The sequence below is a fragment of the Kogia breviceps genome, chromosome 18, assembly GCF_026419965.1.
Source record: "Kogia breviceps isolate mKogBre1 chromosome 18, mKogBre1 haplotype 1, whole genome shotgun sequence".
NCBI classification, from domain to species: Eukaryota; Metazoa; Chordata; class Mammalia; order Artiodactyla; family Physeteridae; genus Kogia; species Kogia breviceps.
The window spans coordinates 1519723-1543786 of NC_081327.1; the positions used below are offsets into that span (position 1 = coordinate 1519723).

At 44.6% G+C, this 24064-nt stretch overlaps 1 protein-coding gene across 3 annotated transcripts in view; it reads right to left on the bottom strand.

The window, feature by feature from the left end:
- Positions 1–8432: 8432 nt before the first annotated feature.
- The window catches only part of LOC131744776 (zinc finger protein 805), a 50734-nt gene continuing 35102 nt past the window's right edge, over positions 8433–24064 (bottom strand). The window contains exons 3-6 of one of the 3 annotated variants that reach the window (XR_010837887.1): positions 20612–20707; positions 15838–15981; positions 13048–15300; positions 8433–8527 (exon numbers count right to left, since the gene is read on the bottom strand). Coding sequence is in view for 2 of the 3 variants with exons in the window: in XM_067020018.1 (XP_066876119.1) it covers positions 13334–15300; positions 20612–20707 (2063 nt within the window). In the remaining variant the exon portion in view is untranslated. Of the gene's footprint in view, positions 8528–11567; positions 15301–15837; positions 15982–20611; positions 20708–24064 lie in introns of those variants that run through there. The other 2 variants (XM_067020018.1, XM_059044621.2) reach the window with 2 other exon arrangements.

Sequence of the window (24064 nt, forward strand, 5' to 3'; positions counted from 1 at the left end):
TATGTGAGAGCTAAAAAAACAAAACAAAACCAAAAACTGAACTGGAAAACAGTAGAATGATGGTTACCAAAGGCTGGGGGTGGGTGAGGGGATGGGAGAGTTGATGATGTTTAAGGGTACCTACTTACAACTAATAATTCCTGGAGATGTAATATAAAGTACAGGGATTACAAACCACAAAACAGCATTATAAACATTAAACTTGCCAACAGACAAGATCTTATTTGTTCCCACCACTAGAAGAAATGATACTTCTGTGGCACAACAGAGGCTAAGGCTACAATGGTACTCATAATGCAATATAAATGTATCGAATAAATATGTTGTACTTTCTTAAACTTACACACTGTTATATGTCAATTATATCTCAATAATTAATGAATAAATAAATAAATAAAAATAAAAATGAAGCCTTAAATGGTTTTAAGTGGTACAGTAAAATGTACCCATTCATGTGTGTCCTTATCTCCTTAGATCTAATTTTAAACAACAACATTCTTAGTATCCTAATTTCTTTTAAGTTTTAAATGCTTCATAATTCAAGGCTTCACATAAGACAATATTTTGTAACAAATAAATATTTGCAGGGCTGTTCTCAAGTGTCCAGCTCTCCAGCTCTCCTGGCTTGGCATGGCAGAGTGCATATGTAGTAATTCAGGTGTTTACCTCTCAAACACTGCTCCTCCCCTACCACCCAATAACAGCAACAAAAAACAACCAATAAATTATCACAAGTTTGTCAGGAAAACCGGAAAGAAGTCATAAATACATTTCTTTTCCTGTTACATCTACTTCTTTTCTTCTTCCTCCCTTGTTTTTGTCTTTTAAATATTCCTGTGGTTGCTTTTTCAGTGTATACTAAGGGTAGAGCTATAGCTGAAGATTTTTGAAATTGCACAATAGTCACTGGTTCTCTCTCCTTTATAAATTCTCAGGTGCAAAGTCCTAGGATGGGTCCATTTCCAGGATGACTCTTTAGATGACAGCAAGTGATGAATGGCCTCAGAAGATTTTCTCACAGCAATGACACTTACATGGTTTCTCTTTGGTATAATTTCTCAGAGTAAGACGCTTCCTCTGGTCAGATGATTTTCCTTAGGAGTTACATTCGAAAGGTCTTTCCCCAGTATGAGTTCTCTGATATCACAATAAGTCCACTTGTGAAAGGCTTTCTCCCATCTCTTACGCTCATATGTTTTCTCCCCAGTATGAATACTTTGAGGCTTGGTGAGGGATGAACGAAGGCTGAAGGACTGTCTGTCCACATTCACTATATTCACGGGGTTTCTCCTCAGTGTGATGCTTCATGTGTTGAGTCAGGGAAGAGCTGTCGTGAAAGGCTCTCTGACATTCTTACACTCAAAGGGTTTTTGTCCATTGTGGATCCTATTAGGCCAGATAGAAAAGGGTGAATGAAGGCCTTTCCACATTCACTGCACTCAGGGATCCTCTCCTGTGAGAACCCTCACATGATGAGTGAAAAAAACAGCTGTCAAAAAAGGTTTACCCACATACTTTGCACTCGGAGTGACTTTCTCTGGAGTGGGAAATATTTGGGACAAAAACAGACCTGACACAAGAGACTTTCCCACATACTTTTCATTCATAAGGCTTCTCCTCAGTGTGAATCTGCTGTAGCTGCATAAGCTCTGACCTGCAGTTGAAGGCCTTCCCACAGTGGAAGCACTCACGTGGTTCTGCTAAGCATAAATCCTCATGAGTTGACTGAGGCCTGCCCTCTTGAGAAAGGCACATCAACGTTTGTTAAACCCTTTCCCACATTTCCTCCACTTGCAGAGATTCTTCCCTGCGTAGATCATGGAAGCTTTACCTGGTCCATGTGAGTTCTGTTCATGAAAAGCATCTCCCGGAGGATTGCTCTAGTAAAACTCCTGAGTGCAGATTATCATCTGTCCTCACACCATTGTGTTCAGAGCTCATCCTCCGGAGGAAACTCTCCTTGTGGGAAACTGTCCCTGGGTTCTTCCTGTATTTCTAATGCCCCTCATTGTTTCCTGGTTTGCCCCCAACAGAAAGTCCAAGAGTCAAATGACCCTGGAGTAACATTCCCTCCAGGAGGGCAGCTAAGAAGCTTTATGGCCTGAGGTTGTGCTTTCTGGCCTAATGGGAAACCAATACCCAAAAGGGCCTATTAGTGAGGACAGAAGAGAATAAACAGCAGAGAATAACCTCCCAACACTCCGGTGTGGCTTCTCCCCACTGTGAGGGGCCAGGTGCTGGCCAAAAAGTTCTTCCTACCCTCCCTGCAAGTGAAGGCCTTCTCTGATACACTGCATCTGCAGCGCTTCACAAACGAGGCCTGGATTTTCCCTTCTGAAGACTCCACTCTGCTGCTTCTGTATCCAGTCAAGGTTTAAACTACACCAGAAATCTCTCCTCCATGATTCACATGTTGGGAGTATGAGTGCTGCCCAGATGGTGTTCCCTGGGGCTCAGCCAGGTGCAAAAATGTCTTTCAAGACTGGGCCACACATGTCACAGGGGTGAGCCTTTTGGGTGGAAGGATCTGCCTTGGGAGTTCTCATGTGTGACACTCTCACAGAAACTCCCTGCTCAGAAGGTGCAGCCACATCTTCCACTCCACGTCAACAACCTGAAGGAAGATGAATGCTGGTGAAGTGCATGTTCAGTTGGTAGCAAATGGCATCCAGTAACAAATGTGTGTCTGATACAACTGGCAACTAGTCTATAGGACTATGGACATCACAGGGGACCCAGAACCAGGATAAGGAAGGGCTGCTGTGTGCTGTGGGCCTCTAAAGCTTAAAGAATGAAGGAAACCTTGCAGGAGAGGATACCAGGATGGGATACAGTGTGAGCAGGAGAAGCATGCTCTCTGAATCACACCTTGCAAATGGTCTCCCAGCAAGGCTCCTGGTTCCTTGTGACAGGTGAGTGCTATGAAAAAGGGTCTAGCCAGGACCAGAAAAATCTGGCCAGACAGAACATTTAGTGTTCAAGGAAAATTTAAGGATACGTGCACATCTCATGACACATTAAAAGAAACCCAGTGCTGTAGAGTGCCGCATGGAGCAGCAAGAGAAGAGCAGATAAGATGTGAGACCAGAAAGGGGGGTGGGACTAACAGGTACCTAAGGTCAGAGTAAAAGTGACAAATGAGAAAGGCATCAAAATTGGGGAAGGAAAAGTGGGATAAGGTTCGCCACTGGTGTTGCCACCTAAACACTAGTAGACGCGGCACAAAATGCTGGTATAAAGTGAAGCCAGCCCTGGGCTTCCCTGGTGGCACAGTGGTTAAGAATCCGCCTGCCAATGAAGGGGACACAGGTTTGAGCCCTGGTCCGGGAAGATCCCACATGCCGTGGAGCAACTAAGCCCGTGCAACACAACTACTGAGCCTGCGCTCTAGAGCCCGCGAGCCACAGCTGTTGAGCCCACGTGCTGTAACTGCTGAAGTCCGTGCTCCACAGCAAGAGAAGCCACAAGGAGAAGCCCATGCACCGCAACGAAGAATAGCCCCTGCTCGCCGCAGCAACGAAGATCCAACACAGCCAAAAATAAATAAATAAAATAAATAAATTTCTAAAAATATAAATAAATAAATAAATAAAATAAAGTGAAGCCAGCCCTGATTCCCGCACCTTCTGCTCACCAGGCCTAGGCCTCCTCCAGGTCTTCTCTGCTGTGATTGGAGCCGCGTCTACCTTCTCAGGCACCCTGGGCTCCCCTCCGGCTCCAGCTGGGTGGCTCCATGAGACCTGGAAACCGCAAGTCCTAATGGGAAGGAAGAACTGGTGAGTGGCGAGCACTGACCCAGGGAGACACTCTCCGCAGAGAAGATAATTAAATATAAAAAAAGAATCTTGGAAGAGGGCTTACAGGAAGAACTCAGTGTTCACCACAAGGAGTAACCATATCAGTGCCTGCAATCCCATGTCAGACCCTGGAAAATTAGAGGAAGGAGGCAGAACCTGGGCCAGGGATTTGGACAGACACGTAGCCAAGGAGCGGACAGGCCATCTGGTATCTCTGGGGCAGAGGGGCAGACTGCAAGACTTCTTACCCCCAAATTCTTCATCTCAAAGCTTTGGGGCAGTACAGGTTGGGGCTGCTCTGGGCGAGGAGGGGGTGGTGCACATCGCCCAGCCCTGATACTCACACTACTTACCCCAGGGAACCAAGGAAAGAAGCTGTGCCACGACAGAACTGTGAGACAGAGAGAACTGCCCCTTGAGAAAAACAAAAGCCAGCCCAGGAAACTGGCCATCAGGTCCTTGTTAACTCCCTCCTGCTCAGTGTTAGCTGGACCTAAAAATTACTTTCTAATGAATAGAATATGGCAAAAACGATGAGATAGGGCTTCCCTGGTGGCGCAGTGGTTGAGAATCCGCCTGCCGATGCAGGAGACACGGGTTCGTGCCCTGGTCCGGGAAGATCCCACATGCCGCGGAGCAACTAAGCCCGTGAGCCATGGCCGCTAGGCCTGCGCGTCCCGAGCCTGTGCTCCGCAATGGGAGAGGCCACAACAGTGAGAGGCCCGCATACCGCAAAAAAAAAAAAAAAAAAACGATGAGATGGCACTTGCGAGATTAGATGATAAAAATACCAGTTTCTATCTTGGATGCTGTTTCTTGCTCATTATCTTGGATATCAGCTGCCTTGTTGTGACCTGCTTATGGAGAAGACAACATGGCAAGAAACTGTGGGAGGGCTCTGGCCAACAGCCAACAATGAAATGACTAGTCTAACCAGTTGAGCTTTTAGATCAGATGGCAGCCCTGGGCAGCTTGCCAGCAATGTCATGAAAGACCCTGAGCTAGGGGTACCCAAGCAGGATAGGCCTTATTCCTGACCGAAACCAACTGTGAGATAAACATTTGTCTTTCCAATGCACTTAGCTTTGGAGTAATTTGCCATGTAGCAACACATAACTAAAACAGAGACTTACCCAGTGATGACACAAGTGCAAAGTTCTCCAGCATCACATCACGGTACAGGAGTCTCTGAGCTTCCTCAAGGAGCTCCCACTCCTCCCGGGAGAAGTACACAAACACATCCTCGAAGGTCACACAGCCCTGCCACGATGGGGACAGTTGAGCTCACAGACAACAGGACTCCCCAGTCTACCCACTCACCTAATCCCCCCACCCCGTCCCTCTCCTCCCCGGCCTCCCAGCTCAGAGGCGATACCAGACTTGGCACCACTAGTGCCTGCTCTCTCCTCATGTCCCTCTGATTACTGTGTCCAGCCCAGAGCAAAACCAGGCACGTGGGCAGACAAAATACTGTCTCAGCTGAGTATGACATGACAGACCTCAAACACTCTCCTGCCAGCCAGTCCTCCTGGTGTCATCCAGAGCCTACCACCGAGGCACAACTACACTTAGGCTCAGCCTTCCCCTACAAGCCTCCAGGACTTGGGCCTTAAGGCTGTCCGTTCACCCTCCTCCTCGGTCTCCCTGCCTCCTCCCTCACTTCCACAGTGTCCACTGTGCAGCCAGAGGAAAGCTTTCCAATGAATTATGTGTTAAACCACCTCCACCTTCTGTCCAAACTTTCAGAAGGGAGGTCTAGCTCCTCAGGCTGCCATTCCAGACCTGACTTCTGCCCGGCTGCTCTGTTCCCTGATCACTCCCAACTCAGTCTCACCGAGTATTTGCACATGCACTAGGACACCGTTCTGATATTTACTCCCTTGGTTGCCAGTACAGGAACCTATGCATATTTCCTTGGCCTGAATTCAGTACCCTGCGCCACAAGTGACTCCCTCCAGAGACTCCACGACCAAGAACTGGGAGACGGAAAGGCAGAGTCCCAGGACACCACCATCAGCTATCGCAAGGGGTGGGGACCATGAGGGTGTGGCTCTGGGTGACCCTCCACTCACCTGCGCCGGATTCATCAGTGCTGCCGCACCTGCCTCCGCCAAGGGACCCAGTGGGCTGAATGGGGCCCTGAGAGGCGGGTGACCAGGGTGGGGTCACTTCGGGCTGCGTGTCGCACTCCGAACCTCGCTATGAAATGTCAAACGCTCGAAACGGAGCGCGTGAGAAGACCAGGGAAAACGTGAGGTCCCGGCAGGGCCTGGCAAACACGAGGCGCTAAGTCGCCTGTCCCACGGACGGGGACAAAGTGTCGCAGTGAAGGAGCCGGGGCTGGGGGCGTCACGGCTCGGACAAGGTGCGAAGATAGCCCCCGGCACCTCGCTCTCCTTCCCCGTCCTGCCCTAGAGATGCGGCCACAGTGCAACGCTCGAGTCCACGTGGTCGCCGTCCAACCAGCACCCGCTCACGAACGCATGTTCTCCTGCAGCGGGGCAGGAAGTCCCGCCCCGAAGCAGAAGGAAGCACCCCCCGCCCATTGGGTCGTGATTGGCCCAGCGCCGGGGCCGGCAGCGCCAGGGGCATCCACTTTTGGGTAACGTAGTTAACGCCCAGCCTGTGCCCACGCGCGTGCGCCATTTCCCTTCTCCATGGCGACGGCCCAGCGGCACCGCGGGAAGAGACTGGAAAATAATTTAACTCCAGGAATTCTAATACGGGGCGGGGCTTCTCTTCCTTTTAAATAAAAGTGCCCAGATTTCCGTAGGCCTGGGGGAAATGCCCCGCCCTCCCTAATCATTCCACCGCAGGCCCTGGGAACCTGTTAGCAATGCAAGCTTTGGGCCTTACCCAGACCTAGAGAATCAGAAACACTGGGGACGGGGCTCAGCACTCTCTGCTTGAAGGAATCCTGGTACCACTCATTCAAGTTTAAGAACCATGGCTCTACTGTAACTAGAATGGGAAATACTAAGTCCCTCGTGGTTATTTACATTAAAAGTGCCTATCTCATAGTTCATGCTCAGTAAATAAGAACGATTATTATTACTATCATTAGCATTAACATCACAATGCTTTCACATACAAAGCTTGGGAGGATATGTCAGGGATACCTCTGCAGGATCCTTGGCGTTATTTGTGAAAAAGCAATGATTCCTTGGCTTGGCAAGTAGCCTCATAGGTATTGATTAAACGCTTTACATAAAAGCATACATTTGTATGTACTACTTGGCATATTTAATTATTTGTTAAAGAGCATCGCAGGAAGGTGTTTTATGCTTTTTTGGCCATACCGAGTGCCATGCAGGATCTTAGTTGCCCGACCAGGGATTGAACCCGAGCCCTCTGCACTGGAAGCGCAGTCCTAACCACTGGACCACCAGGGAAGTCCAGGACGGCTTCTTAAACTACAAGTAGGCATGTACCTGTAGATTAACGAACATGCCCAAAGAGTTGCATCATTACAAATAAGGCCACATGATTCAGATCTTCAGAACATCAGGACTATCTGCCCTCAGGTCTAAGTGAAGAGTGGAGCTGATACAGTTTTATGTTTGTGACATAAGATGACATGTCTAGTTCACAGTAACTGGGCCTCCCTCTCCCCCTCCTGTCCCCCCCTTGACCTTCAGGACAGGTAGACCCAGGTACAAATATGTGATCAGGAGATGGCCCAACCTGAAGCTTAGAGGTTTTTCAGGTCATCACGTCCTGTCCTCATCAAAACACCATCAACCCATCTCCTGAACCTACAGCACGCAATGGAGCACTAAATCCTGGGGAGGTGTGAAATCTAGAACCACTGAGGAGATTCCCAGAATGGTGCACAAATGCAAGAACAGTTAAGACACACATTCACAATCAATTCTGCCTGTATTCAACTGGCCACATCTCATTCACATGGTCCCAAAGTTAACTGTAAAGAAAGCAGAGACACGCTGTCCTCCCAAGCATCCAGAAAGAGAAAATGGGGTTGTTAATCATCTAGTCAGTTTATGTCATAATCCATCAACCTGGTCACCAGATACATATTATTTCTCCCATGCATTCTACACTGTCATCCTTTTATTATTCCAGCAACTCAAAACCCCATCTAATTACTGAGCCCATCTCACCGTTACAATTTCTAGGACGTGTTGTTCTTTGTATCAGGTTCAAGTACTGTTCCTTAACACCAGGAAACTATCAACACAAAATAAATCGTCTCCACTCACACCTAACATATAGTGGGGTCAGGGACATAGTGGAAGGACATGTGAAGGTGAAGAAATAACCGCCAACACAGATTTCTATACTCAACAAAAGCTTTTCAAAACAGCACGAAAGGGCTTCCCTGGTGGCGCAGTGGTTGAGAGTCCGCCTGCCGATGCAGGGGACGCGGGTTCGTGCCCTGGTCCGGGAGGATCCCACGTGCCGCGGAGCGGCTGGGCCTGTGAGCCATGGCCGCTGAGCCTGCGCGTGCGGAGCCTGCGCGTGCGGAGCCTGCGCGTGCGGAGCCTGCGCGTCCAGAGCCTGTGCTCCGCAACGGGAGAGGCCACAACAGTGAGAGGCCCGCATACCAAAAAAAAAAAAAAAAAAAAAAACAGCACGAAATACGAGAAACATAATAGAAAACTAACCCACACAAAATGAATCCTAAGGTTACATTTAATGCCAGAGGAAAGTGATCCCAGGTGAAAAGTCTGCAGTGACAGAAGGAATGAAGATCCAAGAGAAGGATGCACCTGTGAATCAATACAATTGATTCATTATCTGTGTAAAACATGAAAAACATCTCCTTGTTGAGAACAATAAAACTACCAGGCGATCCTCAATAATATTCCTTACATTGTGCAAAAGGAGGGTAATGGTATTAACTCTATACTTTTTTGTGTTGAAGACATTATAATTTTTAGCTTAAACAATAAAATAGGAGTATATACATTCCCAACTAAAAGCGAAGTTTAGAATGTAAATAATCTACACAAATTTTTAAAAGAATGTATATAAGACACAGAACTGAAGTAAAGATAAGCACACAACAGGAAGATGCATCACACAGGAAATGTATATGGAATAAATGTTTGAATTAGTAGTTTTCAGTGGGTTGAAAAATATCCAGCAATATTCAGTTTATAAGTCACAGTTTGAAGATATGTTACAGAAATAAAGCAAATAAAAATTTGGAAAATATATACCTTATAATTATTAAACAAAAACACAAAAATGTGTATTTGTATCTGAAAAATAGATATAAGGAAGAAAATAGCAGGAAGACATATTATACTTTAAAATTTGTATACAATTTTAAACATCAATTCAATTTACATAAAACAGTTTTACTATAAGAATAAAGAGTTAAATCTATAAACAAATTAGAATATTTTAATGTTATCTCAGTAGTTAATTTTTATAAGGCAGGAATAACATCGGTTATGTTCTATTAGGTTCATACACCAAAATGAATAAATCTGACCTAACAGATACATATAGAACTGCATATACCAACTGCAGGATATTTGCTTTTTAGCACAAACTGAATAATATAAAACTGACAATATATAGGACCATAAAAAAAAATCTCTAACTTGCATAGAATGTAATAAAACAGGACAGAGAATAGAAACAGAAGATGTGATTGAAAACATTTAAAGATATAGGACCATTAAAAAAAACTCTTCAACTTGCATAGAATGAAACAAAACAGAGAATGAATAGGACAGGACAGAGATTAGTAATGGAAGATGTGAATGAAAACATTTAAAGATGTACTTGGAAATTAAGTTACAAAATACAAAACAACCCATGCCTGAAGGAAGCAAAGATAATCAAAACTGGAGAACATGTTTTTTGAAAATAATGACATCCCCAATGCCAATTTGATAGGGCTTTCATAAGCAGTATAATGGGTAGCAGTCCAGTAAGTTAGGAGAAATAGATGGGATATGCCCTTGTCTTGAGAATATGGGCTTGGGCTGGTCACCTGACTTCTCTGCACCTCAGTTTTCTAATCATTAAATTGAAGGGGTCTCTATGGTCCTTTAAAGTGTTCAAGCCCTATTATTCAAAGCATAATCTTGTTTTTAAATTATTATAGGATAGTCAACTTGAGACTTCGCTTTACAATGTTTGAGAACTAATGACATCCCTACATATTCTCATGAGATGCAATTAATAAATTACATTAAAAGGAATCTCCAGGCTGAAATGGTTTCACCAGAGAATTCTACCAAACATTTAGAGAAGAAATAAAACCAATTCTACAAAATCTCATCCAGGTTGGGGGGGCTAGGGTGGGGGTGGGGGAACACTTCTTAGTTCATTTTGGGAGGCCAGTATTACTCAGATACCAATAACAGTACAAAAATAAATAAAATATAGACCAATATGCTCATGATTTTACACATAAAATTTCTCAACAAAACACTGGCAAAAGGAATGTGTGTATACACACACACACACACACACACACACACACACACATATCATTATATTCCATATTCCATGACTGCAGGAATTACTGCAAAAATGCAAGGCTGGTTCAACATTCAAATCCAGTCAATCCATCATATCAACAGGCTACAGAAGAAAAGTCATGATCACATCAACTGAAGGAGAAAAGGCCTCTGATAAAATTCAACACCTATCCATAATGAAAGCTCTTAGCAAATGAGGAGGGAAACTTTCCAAACTAGATAAAAAACATCTATATAAAAACCCACACTATCATCTTATTTAATGGTCAAGCAACACTGGACGCTTTCCCCTTAACATTAAGAACATGACAAGTGGGCTTCCCTGGTGGCACACTAGTTGAGAATCCACCTGCTAATACAGGAGACATGGGTTTGAGCCCTGGTCCGGGAAGATCACACATGCCACAGAGCTACTAAGCCCATGTGCCACAACTACTGAGCCTGCATGCCACAGCTACTGAAACCTGTGTGCCTAGAGCCCGTGCTCCACAACAAGAGAAGCCACTACAACGAGAAGCCCTGTGTACTGCAACGAAGAGTAGCCCCCGCTCGCCAGAACTAGGGAGAAGCCTGAGTGCAGCAATGAAGACCCAATGCAGCCAAAAATAAATAATTAAAAAAAAAAAAAGAACAAGATAAGTGTGTGCTCTTTCACCATTTCTATTCAACATTATACAGGAAATTCTAGCTAGTAGAATAAAGACAGGAAAAGGAAATAAAATGGATACACATAAGGAAGAAGTAAGATGTTCACTATTCACTGATAACATTATTGCTTATGAAGAAAATCCTGATCTACCAAAAAAAAAAAAAACCTGCTAGAACTAATAACTGAGTCCAGCAAGGGCACAGGATACAAGGTCAACATTAAAAATTAATTATATTTCCCTATAACAGTAATGATAACGAGCAAACTGAAATTAAAAACTCAATACCACATATAATGACTCCAAGAAAAGGTGCATGGATAAAGACCTAACAAAATATGTTCAGGATCTGTAAGGTGAAAATTATAAAACACTAATGAAATAAATCAGATAATCTAAATAAATGGAGAGACATACCACGTTCATGGAATGGAAGACTCAACATAATAAAAATGCCAGATCTCACCAAAATGATCCACAGATTAATGTAACATCTATAAAAAATCCCACAAGATGTTTTTAAACCACAGACAAGCACAAGATAAAATTTATACAGAAAACCAAAGGAAAAATTGACACGGAAAGCTAAATCAATTTTTAAAAACAATAAAGAAGATGGAATCACTTTACCCAATTTTAAGATTTAATGATAGCTACAGTATTCAAGATAATGTGGTATTAGCAAAGGTTTAAATACCCATATCAACAGGATAATATAAAGAACTCAGAAATAGACCAAAATGAATATGCCCAACTGATTTTTTACTAAGTTCACTTCAATAGAGGCAGGAGAGTCTTTTCCACAAATGGTACCAGAACTGAACATCCTGAGGCAAAAAATACAACCTAAACTTCACATGGCAATACAAAAATTAACTCAACATGGACTAGAGATTTAAATATAAAAGGTAAAACTGTAAGACTTTTTAGGAGAAAATATTCAGGACCTAGAGCTTGCTGAAGACTTCTTAGACAAGACATGAAAAGCATGAAGAAGGGGCCTTCACAATGCCATGGATTAACATAACAAAAATGACTTGGCCTTCAACGGGAATACAAAACTAGACATGCGGTCATTTGAAAGGCCCTGAGGAGGGTTCAGAGTGAATGCATGATTATTTTTATGTCTTTCTGTACAGTATATATATATATATATATTTTTTTTTCATTACGCGGGCCTCTCGCTGTTGTGGCCTCTCCTGTTGTGGAGCACAGGCTCCGGACGTGCAGGCTCAGCGGCCATGGCTCACGGGCCTAGCTGCTCCGCGGCATGTGGGATCTTTCCGGACCAAGGCACGAACCCGCGTCCCCTGCATCGGCAGGCAGATTCTCAACCACTGCGCCACCAGGGAAGCCCTGTACAGTATATTTCTTAACATGAAGGAATACTATCACATGTTGCTCAAAAAAACAAACAAACCAACACTCCAAAGAAGGAATTTCAAAATACCCTGACAAAAGATACTAGTCATAGTCATTATACTGGGACTAAGCCAATGGCAACAACTATGGAACAGACATGTACCTGCACCCACACATGCTCATTTCACCTGTTAAAATTCTAGTCACTTTACTTGACAGTGACTCTTCAATCTTTTGTAAGATTAAAAATGAGACTACCTCTCTGCATGTATCATTATCCTTTAGCTTAATTTAGCTATGTGTTTTATTTTGTTCTGGCTCTAATTAGACCTCTAGAAAGTCACTGAGGTGGACCTGAAGAAGCCTCTTCAGGGAGGAATCAGGGAAGAACTGGGATTCATCTGGGAAGGTTGCACAGCTACACTGTCGTCACCCCACAGAAAAAAAAAGAAAAAATAAACAAGTGGTTAAAGACACATGACACAGTGTGTTCTCAAAAAATCAGTCTTAAATATGCAGTAAAATGGGCCCATTCATGCATACATCTTTATCTCCTTAAATATGAAAGTATTTCATAAGTCAAGCCTTCATATTTCTCATAAAGACATATGCTACTCAAGGACAGAGACAATGTTGTAGAACAAAGTTGGCTTTCAGTAAATGTTTTCAGACATACCCTCAACTGTCTTAACTCTCCTGACACTGGACAGCAGTGCATGTATATTCAAGACAAATAAAAGGAACAAGGCCCTCTGATCTCTGCAACAACACTCCCCTTACCTCAAATAAACTAAGGGATGACAAACTGCCACAGGCTCATCACGGAAATCTGAAAGCTGTGTTTGCATTTCTCTTTTCTCGTCTCCTCCTCTTTTGTTTAAATATCCCTGAGATAATTTTGTAGCGTAAACTAAGGAGAAAGATGTGGCTGAGAGTTTTGCTAAGTGCACAATAAAGATTGGATCACTCTCCTGTGTGAATTTTCAGGTACAGAATAAGTTTCTAAGCTGAGGCCATTTCTAACATGACTCTTTAGATGACAAGTGATATCCTGCAATAGGTATTCTCACAGGGAAGAAAATTGTGGGGTTTCTCTTTGGTATGAATGATCAGATTCTGAGTAAGATGTCTCCTCTGGCAAAAGATTTTCCTCAGTGGTTACATGCAAAAAGTCTTTCCCCAATAGGAGTTCTTGAAGATTGACTGAGGATTGCCCACTTGTGAAAGTTCTTCCCACATCTGTCACACTGACAGGGTTTCTCCCAGTATGAACCCTCTGATGCTGAGTGAGGGATGAGCTGTGACTGAAGGCCTTTCCACACTCACTGCACTCATAGGGCTTCTCTCCAGTGTGGATGACAGAATGTCGAATGAGGCTTGTGCTCCAGCAGAAAGTTTTCCCACACTCGAGGCATTCATAGGGCTTCTCTCCACTGTGAATCCGCTGGTGCCTGGTGAGGCCTGACCTGCGGTTAAAGGCCTTCCCACACTCCATGCACTCATAGGGCTTCTCTCCAGCATGGATGCTGACGTGTCGAATGAGGTCTTTCCTAGTGCTAAAAGCCTTCCCACATTCTTTGCACTCAAAAGGTTTTTCTCCAATATGGGCCCTTTTATGCAAGATAAAAGTATAGCAGTAGGTAAAGGCCTTTCCGCATTCAGTGCACACATAGGGCTTCTCTCCAGTGTGGATGATGGCATGTCGAATGAGGTTTGCCCTTTGGCAAAAGGCTTTGCCACATTCCATGCATTCATAGGGCTTCTCTCCACTGTGAATCCGCTGGTGTCTGGTGAGGTATGACCTACGGTTAAAGGCTTTCCCACACTCCATGCACTCATAAGGCTTCTCTTCAGTGTGGATGCTGAAGTGTCGAATGAGGTCTGACCGACTGCTAAAGGCTTTCCCACATTCTTTGCATTCATAGGGTTTTTCTCCAGTGTGGGCTCTTTTATGTAAGATAAAAGTGGAACAGTGGGTAAAGGCCTTTCCACATTCACCACACACATAGGGCTTCTCCCCAGTATGACTCCGCTGGTGCTGCTTGAGGTGTGACCTGCGGTAGAAGGCCTTCCCGCACTCAAGGCACTTGTATGGCTTCTCTCCAGTGTGGATGACATAGTGTTGGATGAGGTCTGTGCTGTCACAAAAGCCTTTCCCACATTCATTGCATTCAAAGGGTCTCACTCCACTATGAATCTGCTGGTGCCAGGTGAGATGTGATCTGCGGTTGAAGGATTTCCCACACTCCACACACTCAAAGGGCTTCTCTCCCGTGTGGATGATGTAGTGTCGAAGGAAACCTGTCTTATCTCGAAAGGCTTTCCCACATTCTTTGCACACAAAGGGTTTTTCACCAGTGTGGCTTCTGTTATGTAAGACTAAATTGGAGCGGTGGGTGAAGGCCTTTCCACACTCACTGCACTTGTAAGGCTTCTCTCCAGTGTGAATCCGCTGGTGCCTTGTGAGGTGTGACCTGCGGTTGAAGGCCTTCCTGCACTCTGTGCACTCATAGGGCCTCTCCCCGGTGTGGATCATGTGGTGCTGGAGGAGGTGTGTGCTCTTAATAAAGGTTTTCCCACACTCTGTGCATTCATAGGGCTTCACACCAGAGTGAATCTGCTCATGTCGAACAAGGAAGCAATTCTTATTAAAAACTTTCCCGCATTCCTCACACTTATAGAGGTGTTTCCCTTCATGTATCAAGGGTCCTTTCACTGGTCCACGTGAGTCACATTCATAAAGAATATCTCCTGGAAAGACTTGCTGCTGAACAATCTTTGAGTGAAGAACATCATGTGTCCCTAAACCACCATGTTCAGGGCTCATTTCCCCAGAGAGCTTCTCCCTCTGCGGGTCCATTCCTGGTCTCAAGTGGACTTCATGCATTTCCAGTGGCCCATCCTGATCCTTGGTTTGTCCCAACAGGGAGTCCCCTGAGGCTCGCTGAGTCCATTGTTCCTGGGGTGAGACTTCCTCAGACAAGGCCAGGTGAGAAGGGGTAGGCTCTGTGGTATCAGGTTTTGTGTTGTCACCTGAAGGGAATACAATACACAAAAAGGCATATAAATGATGGCAACACAGAAGAAACTAAATCACCACGTCAGTAAGAAGAAGAAAATAGTGGCTCTGTACCTGCTGCGTTTTCAAATCTCTGAAACCCAGGTGTGCAATTTCTTTCTTTTTGGTTCTTAGATTCTTGAAAATTTTAGAGGGAAAACCCAAAGGGACAGCATGGGCAGGGGACAGAATGTCTGGAGACGAGGGGCAGGTAGACAGAGGAATGATGACATTGCGTGTGGTGAGTTTACTCGAAGCCAGAACATCTCAAGGTGCTACAGGAAGCCAGCAAAGGGGCACCTAGTGCAGTAGGTGGGAGACAGGAAGAGGTCATGCAGGCTTCCCAGATGCGGCCAGACCTACTGACTTATAGAGAAAATGGGAAGGCCCTTTCAGCCTCTGGAAATACAATGAACAAACGCACAGAGTCTTCCAGAAATCAGGGAACTGCTGTGCATGAGAGGATAAAGTTGGTGAGAGTGGAGCTCCCAAGATGGGATTAGTGTCCTTACCAGAAAAGATACTAAGGAGCTTGCTTCTTTTCTCTGCCATGTGAGGACAGAATGAGAAGGCTGCCATCTGCACACCAAGAAGCAGGCCCTCATCAGATGCCAGATCTGCCAGCACCTTGATCCTGGATTTCCCAGACTCCCGAACTGTGAGAAATAAACGTTTGTTACTTAAGCTGCCCACTCCATGGAATTCTTGTTACAGCAGCCAGACTAAGACAGGAGGGTATGAGTAATGTTCTCATTCTGGAGTTTGGTGATGTTAAGAATATTATTTTCAAAAAGAAACAAATGAGCAAATAGTTTAATTAATACATCAATTAATCAAGGTCATTGATGAATCAGTGATGACAATGTCCCCATAAAACCAAGATTTATGATTAACTAAAACCTGTACCTGAGGTCCACTAATCAAAAGTTAGAGGTCACATGAGTATTATGGTTAAGAACATGGTCTCTGACCACAAAAACCCTAGGCCCAAATTCCAAAAGAACACGATATTAGCTTTGTGACGTCTGGTAAGGCACTCAAATTCCATAGGCCTTCATTTTCCTCTTCTGAAAAATAAAGCTAAAAATAGAGCCCACCTTGTAGGACTGCTATGAGGATGAAGTGAAACACTACATATACCATGTTCAGCAGGGTGCCAGACACAGGGCAAAAAGTCAATCAATTAGCTTTAATTTTTTATTATGTGTTAGTCCAATAATGTACACCTGGGACCTAACTAGGCAGCATGTAAATTGGAGGTGTGAGAATGAGAATGTGTGGATTAACCTTGGAGAGCGTCTAAGAGTAAAGAGAATGAGCCATGAGATGCCCGATGAGCCAACATTCAAGTGATGATCAGAGAGAGAGAATGAAGGTCCAGTGAGAAGAGGGGCAAAGAATCCAAGAGGGTCAAATGCTCAAACACGACACAGTCTGAAAAGTCTGTGCTGTGTCCTGAGCTCATATGGTGTGGCGGTCAAGAGTGGTGGTTCTGGAGCAGAACAACTCGACTCAAATTCTGCCTGTACCCAGCCAGCTAATGTTGGACAAATTCTTAGCTGTTTCCTGTCTAAGCTTCCTTGTCTGAAAAACTGAGAGGCTCTCAGTTTCTGCCTCATAGGCTGTTGTGAAAGCTAAATGAGAAAATGTCTGAAAAGCACTGGGCTCAGTGCCAGATGTGTTCAGTAAATTGTGGCCCATCACTCATGATCGTTTATGGTTGTGCTGTATTTGAAGATGAGGAGCAAAGCAGTGACCATGTAAGGAAGAGTTTCAGTACTGTGCTACAGAGGAACCTCCCCCAGACCTCAAAGAGCAAAGGGAACATTACCAAGAGCTGCCAAGGATAGGGACAGATAGAGTCTTTCATAGATGAATGGTGGGTATGTTAAAGGGGGCAGACACTCTGCAGAACTGTCTGGCAGTTTCTATCAAACTGAACATACATGCTGGAGAGGGTGTGGAGAAAAGGGAACCCTCTTGCACTGCTGGTGGGAATGTAAATTGATACAGCCGCTATGGAGAACAGTATGGAGGTTCCTTAAAAAACTACAAATAGAACTACCATATGACCCAGCAATCCCACTACTGGGCATATACCCTGAGAAAACCATAATTCAGAAAGACTCATGTACCAAAATGTTCATTGCAGCTCTATTTACAATAGCCAGGACATGGAAGCAACCTAAGTGTCCATCAACAGATGAATGGATAAAGAAGATGTGGCACATATATACAATGGAATATTACTCAGCCATAAAAAGGAATGAAACTGATTTATTTATAATGAGGTGGATGGACCTGGAGTCTGTCATACAGAGTGAAGTAAGTCAGAAGGAGAAAAACAAATACCGTATGCTAACACATATATATGGACTCTAAGGGAAAAAAATGTCATGAAGAGATTAGTGGTAGGACGGGAATAAAACAGAGACTTACTCGAGCATGGACTTGAGGATATGGAGAGGGGGAAGGGTGGGCTGAGACGAAGTGAGAGAGTGGCAGGGACATATACACACTATCAAATGTAAATTAGATAGCTAGTGGGAAGCTGCTGCATAGCACAGGGAGATCACCTCTGTGCTTTGTGACCACCTAGAGGGGTGGGATAGGGAGGGTGGGAGAGAGGGTGATGCAAGAGGGAAGAGATATGGGAACATATGTATATGTATAACTGATTCAGTTTGTTGTAAAGGAAAAACTAACACACTATTGTAAAACAATTATACTCCAATAAAGATGTTAAAAAAAAAAAAAAAAACTGAACATACAGCTACTCCATGACCTGACCTGCATACATACCAGAATGTATTCCTAACGGAAATCAGTGTTTATATGCACCAAAACACATAACATGAATATTCTCAGCAGCATTAAGTTGAAAACAACAGGAGTGCCCATCAGGAGAGGAATGGATCAATGAGGGGCAATTTTTCACACAATGAGATATTACACTGTATCAAGAGTAAACAAATTCCAACCCCAGGCAACCACATGAAAAGAATCTCAGACATGATGATCAAAAGAAGACATATATGACAGAGAGCATGCTATGGGGTTCAACAGTCAAAACTAATCGATGCCGACAGTCTAAATAGGGGTTACCGAGCACAAGGGGCTATCGAGGGCGTGAGATCCCAATGAGATGCTGGAAATATTCTACATATTGACTGAGGTGGTGCTTACGTGGGTTAAACATACGCAAGCATTCATGAAGTTAACCTCTTAAGATTTTTACACAACATGGGGTGTGAGTTACGCCTCATTCAAAACGTGCAAGAAAATTTTAATAAATGAGATGGATGGAACTCAAGCGTAGACAACTCTTGCAAGAATGAGACAGCTTCTCCAAGAAGATGGATTTTACAGGGAAAGTAGAGTCAATGTCACTGTGAAGCCATAAGAGAGGCAGAAGCATTTTCTATTTACTTTCCCCGAGTGTGAGGCAACTGAGCATATCTTTATGTTACAAAAGAGGCAGAAAAGGTGAGAAGCTGCAGTTCCCTGAAAAGGTTTGGCCTAGACTCTGGTACATGGGTTGGCCTTGGTCGGGGCTGAGATCTCCTCTAGGGAGGTGAGGAGGGAAGCTACACATATGAGAGATTTAGATGAATGTGGAAGGGTTTAAGGATCAAGCAACACAAGGATACAAGCTCTGTTTTCTTTTTTTATTTTTGAAGGTTTTTTTGATGTGGACCATTTTTAAAGTCTTCATTGAATGTGTTACAATATCGCTTCTGCTTTATGTTTTGGTTTTTTGGCTGCAAGGCATGCAGGATCTTAGCTCCCTGACCAGGGATCGAACCTGCACCCTCTGCATTGGTAGACGAAGTCCCAACCACTGGACCGCCAGGGAAGTCCCACAGGCTCTACCTTTGACATGAAAACGTGCTGAGGGCTCAGTGGCTGGGGGAGTGCTGAAGGTTGGGAACAAGACCTTGGTGGCTGCGGGGGCCACCGTGGGAGACAGGGCTGACTAGAGGCACAGAGGAGGTGTGGGGAGACCAGCCAGGAGTGTGCTGGCATCACTCAGGTAAAAGCTGTAAACCTGGACTGAGGGTGTTGGGGGGGCGTCTTCTACCGGTGGTGGAGGTGACAGACTCAGGAGGCATGCACGCAAAATGGACAGCATTTGGAGGGCTTGGTGGAGATGGGGGTGTTGAGGAGTTGTCTGAGGCTGCACCCAGCCTTCTAATATGCATGGGAGGTGGGAGGAACAGGCAAGGTCAAAAGCCCCCTCTTAGGCATGTTAAGCATGAGGTGCCTTGAGGTTTAAGCAAACAGGAGGGATAGGAAGACTAGGGCAGAGGAGTGCTTCTGGGTGTCTGACTGACACTCAGAGTGTGGGTGGATAGAGAAGGTGGGAAAGGGTAAGATACAGAGCATAGTTGGAAAGGCCGTTTACTTGCAGTTCAGAAGGAAATATGAGATACTATCATTACTCACTAGCACTAATCCCACAATGTGAATAATACTAATAGCTTACTTTTGCTGAGCCATTCACATGGGTCAGGCCCAGTGCGAAGCAGTTTCATACATAATCTATTACATCCTCCAACCACCCAATGAGACAGAAACAATTATGACTACAATTTCTCAGGAACAGACTGAGTGTAACAGACCACACTGATCAAACCATTTCATTCCTTTCCTTGAAAACACTCAGCCTCATTTCCCAGCCCCAGGCACCAAATGACAAAGTCGAGTATCTTGTCGGTGGAATGTGAGTGCAAACAACGTGCTGGAAGTGGGTGTGACATTTTCCCTTCTTTGTTTTCCCTCTGCCAACAGGAGGATGCCAGGAACCCTGAAGGTCTCACGCTGATGACAGAAGGCAGCTGAGTCCCTGAATAACTATGTGGTCAGAGGTCCCTACTGATCCACATCGCCCTTCGTTCAAGAAAAACACTTTTCGTGTGCTGAGCCATGGAGATTTTGGAATACACCTGTTAGAACAGCTAGATTTACCTTGGCCAAACTTACATACAAAGGCACAACGGGATCATGGAACTTCCCCAGGGCCACAAGGCTGTGTGGCGTGTCACACCTAGTTTTTAAGCCCAAGTACATGGAGCCGAGAGCCTGAACTTACCTGATATGCCCCACAACTCCCGAGGAGCAGTGGAGAGTGTTATGAGGTAGAGGGAACACAGGTTAAAAGGTTCCACAGATCCCACGCCTCCAGAGAGGCCGTGACAAGAAAATTCTCACAAATTTTATAGGCAATGGTCCTCCTGCTGTCTGCAACCTGCTGTGATGCCCGCTTGGCCGGCTGTTGGCACTCACCTGGGCAGGAGCTTGGGGAGAGGCCTCTCTTCGACGTCTCTAACTCTGGGCTGTGCTCCAGTGGGTGGATCAGCTCTGGCTGGGGCAAAGGATATCCTGTTCACAGAGAAAAAAAGAGAACATGGGGATTTTGGTGAGAAGAAAGAAACCTCTCAACCCGGATTGGGACTGCAGGATTTGGAAGAGACCTTGGAATGCAGCTGCTCCCATCTATGCTAACCAAATGCTGCAACTGGGAAACAAACTGTAAAAACACCATCTTTTGTCCCCGAAGACTGTAGACATTAGTGCTGGCTGCACAGACAGCACCAACTCCCTTTGATCTCCATCCCACAGAACCCAGCACCGTTCAGACGTACCTCCTGAAGACATTTTCTAATTCATTCAAGTCAGGGACCTCAACCTCCTGTGCATCAGCAACATCTGGGGTGCCCAGCTACCACCACACGGCAGTTCAAACAAAATCTCTGGGAAGGGCCTGGGCATCAGATTTTAAATGCTCCCCAGGTGATAGTAGCCAACCTGGCAGGCTAAGAAGCCCTGGTCTCCATCATCCCACAAATGGCATCATCAGTATCTGAGGTAGGCATGTGACCTACGACAGCTGCTCTGAGAAAAAAAGAAAGCTTTATTTCAGGAAGGGCTAAGTGAGGCCCCTGCAGCTCCTGCCATCCAGAAGCATGTTGCGACTCCTGTGAGGGAACCAGCCTGAGCATCAGAACCAAGGAAGCAAAGAAACAGATACCTGGGTTGGCACCCCCAACCTGGAAGCCAGCATCACCTCTGAGCTGCGTCTCAGATAATAAATTTCCTTCAGGGTGTAGACTGTTTGAGCTGGTCTGTCATGTGTACGTACCCAAACATATATCAACCAATGTGGGGGTAAAGACTGTAGATAAATCAATGGCAGAGGTACCAGGACCCACACAGAAAGCACATCTGCAGATCCTGAACCAAATCTCAGGATTTGTTAGTCATCACTAAGCAAATGTTCACTCCTGTCTGCTACATGCTCAGCACGGGGCTCAGGGACAGGGCAGTGGAAAGTGAAGGAGTCTTTCTTCAGCTGTCAGGAGTCACGCTCCCTGCAACTGCAGGGCCTTTGCACGTGCTGTCCCTTCTAACTGGAAGGCTATTTTTTCCCCTACTTTGCTCGTTCTAGATTACTCTAATTCTTTAGGTCTCAGCTCAAATGTCACTTCCTGAGAAGATTTCACTGAACTGTGGCTCCTGAGCCTAGGTGCTTCATCAATCTGCCATGTTGCCATGGAATTTTTAAATCCTAACAGTTAAGTCAAAACTAATATTTAGTCGACTTCCTGTTTCCAGTTCTGCCTGTAAGGAGCTTCCAAGTCATCACTCCATCCTAACAACAAGTGGCAAGCTGAACAGACTGAAAAGCCAACAAGTCTTCTTGGATCAATAACAGAGGGGAGGAAACAAGGTAAACTGCTATCCCCAGGATTGGAGACACGGAATACAGTGAGTCACAGCTTACAAGAGCAGAGACTCATGAGCAGAAACTGCCACAGGAACCAGCGCCAGGATAGGAAACCTGAATGGTAATGAATGGGTTGGTGGAGGTTCAGTGCAGAAAACTCTGAGAGTAAAAAAAACTCCAGGGGACGCAGTCACAGGCAGGCCCTCACAGTATTATGAGATTTCTCTCCAGAAGCTCAACCAGGTTCCCACAAAAAACAGAAGAGAAAAATCCCCTTGGGCTTCTGGCAGGGGAGAAGGAAAAAGAACCAATTCTGAAATATACCAGAGCACTCTGTCTTTAACCAGGCCTGTCCTCAGAAGAAACTAGTTAACCAGAGCCTAAACTGCTGGGGTTTTATCAGAGCCTAAATGGCCTGGAAGAAGGGAAATACCCAACTCCAGTCAACTTTGGCCATCCTGTCCTACCTTAGTGGAGGAGATAAACACTTGTGACATTCACAGTCCAGAGGGATAGGCCCACTAAAAGACTGAGACCAAATCATAGAACTGCAAGAACACTCTTTCCCTCCTGCCCTGCCACTACATTTCTTTTTTTTTTTTTTTTAATTTATTTTACTTTTGGCTGAGTTGGGTCTTTGTTGCTGCACATGAGCTTTCTCTAGTTGTGGTAAGCGGGGGCTACTCTTCGTTGTGGTGCGTGGGCTTCTCACTGTGGTGGCTTCTCTTGTTGTGGAGCATGGGCTCTATGTGCACAGGCTTCAGTAGTTGTGGCCTCCGGGTTCTAGAGCACAAGCTCAGTAGTTGTGGCACACGGTCTCAGTAGTTGTGGCTCATGGGCTCTACAGCACAGCCTCAGTAGTTGTGGTGCACGGGCTTAGTTGCTCCGCGGCATATGGGATCTTCCCGGACCAGGGCTCGAACCCGTGTCCCCTGCATTGGCAGGCGGATTCTTAACCACTGCACCACCAGGGAAGTCCCGCCCACCACATTTCTAAAGGCCTATTTACAGCAGTTACTTTTGCCCAGTATATCATGTGCAGCTATCAAAAAAAATTATGAGTCATGCTAAAAGTCAAAGAACACAATTTGAAGAGACAGAGGAAGCATCAGAACCTGACATGTCAGGGATGCTGGAATTATCAGATCAGGGATTTTATCAGGGATTTTAAATGACACTGATTAACACGCTAAGGGCTTTAGTGAACAAAGCAGAAAGCATGCAAAAACAGATGGGCAATGTATGCACATAGAAGGAAATCCTAATTAAGAACCAAAAAAAAAAAATGCTACAGATCAAATAACACTGAAGAATGTCTCTGGTGGACTTATCAGTAGGCTGGACATGGCTAAAAGAAAGAATCTCTGAGTTTGAGGATATATCAATAGAAACCTTCAAAACTGAAAAGCAAAGAGGACAAAGACTGAAAAAAACAATATCCAAGGACCACAGAACTATAAAAGGTGTAATATACAAGTAATGCGAATTTAAAAAGGAGAAAAAATAAGAAAATGAAACAGAAGAAATACATGAAACAATAATGACTGGGAATTTCCCAAAATTAATGTCAAACACTACCCCCACCCCTGTCCCCCAGCTAAAAAAAACAACCAACCACACCTAGGCATACCATTTAAAAACTACAGAAAATTAAAGATAAAGAAAAAATCCAGAAAGAAGACAGAGTTCAAAACAAAACAAAACAAAACACCTTACCTATACAGGAACAAAGACAAGAATTACATATGATTTCTCCTCAGAAATCACATAAGAAGATAGTGGAAAGATTTAAAGTGTTCAGAGAAAAACCTCACCAATCTTGAATTCCATACCCTGTGAAATTATTCTTCAAAACTGAAAAAGAAATAAAGAATTTCTCAAAGAAAGAAGAATTGAGGGAATCTGTTGCCAGTAGACCTATCTTACAAGAAATGTTAAAATAACTTCTGTAGAGAGAAGGAAAATGATATAGGTCAGAAACTCAGATCTAAACATAGAAAGGAGGAATACTG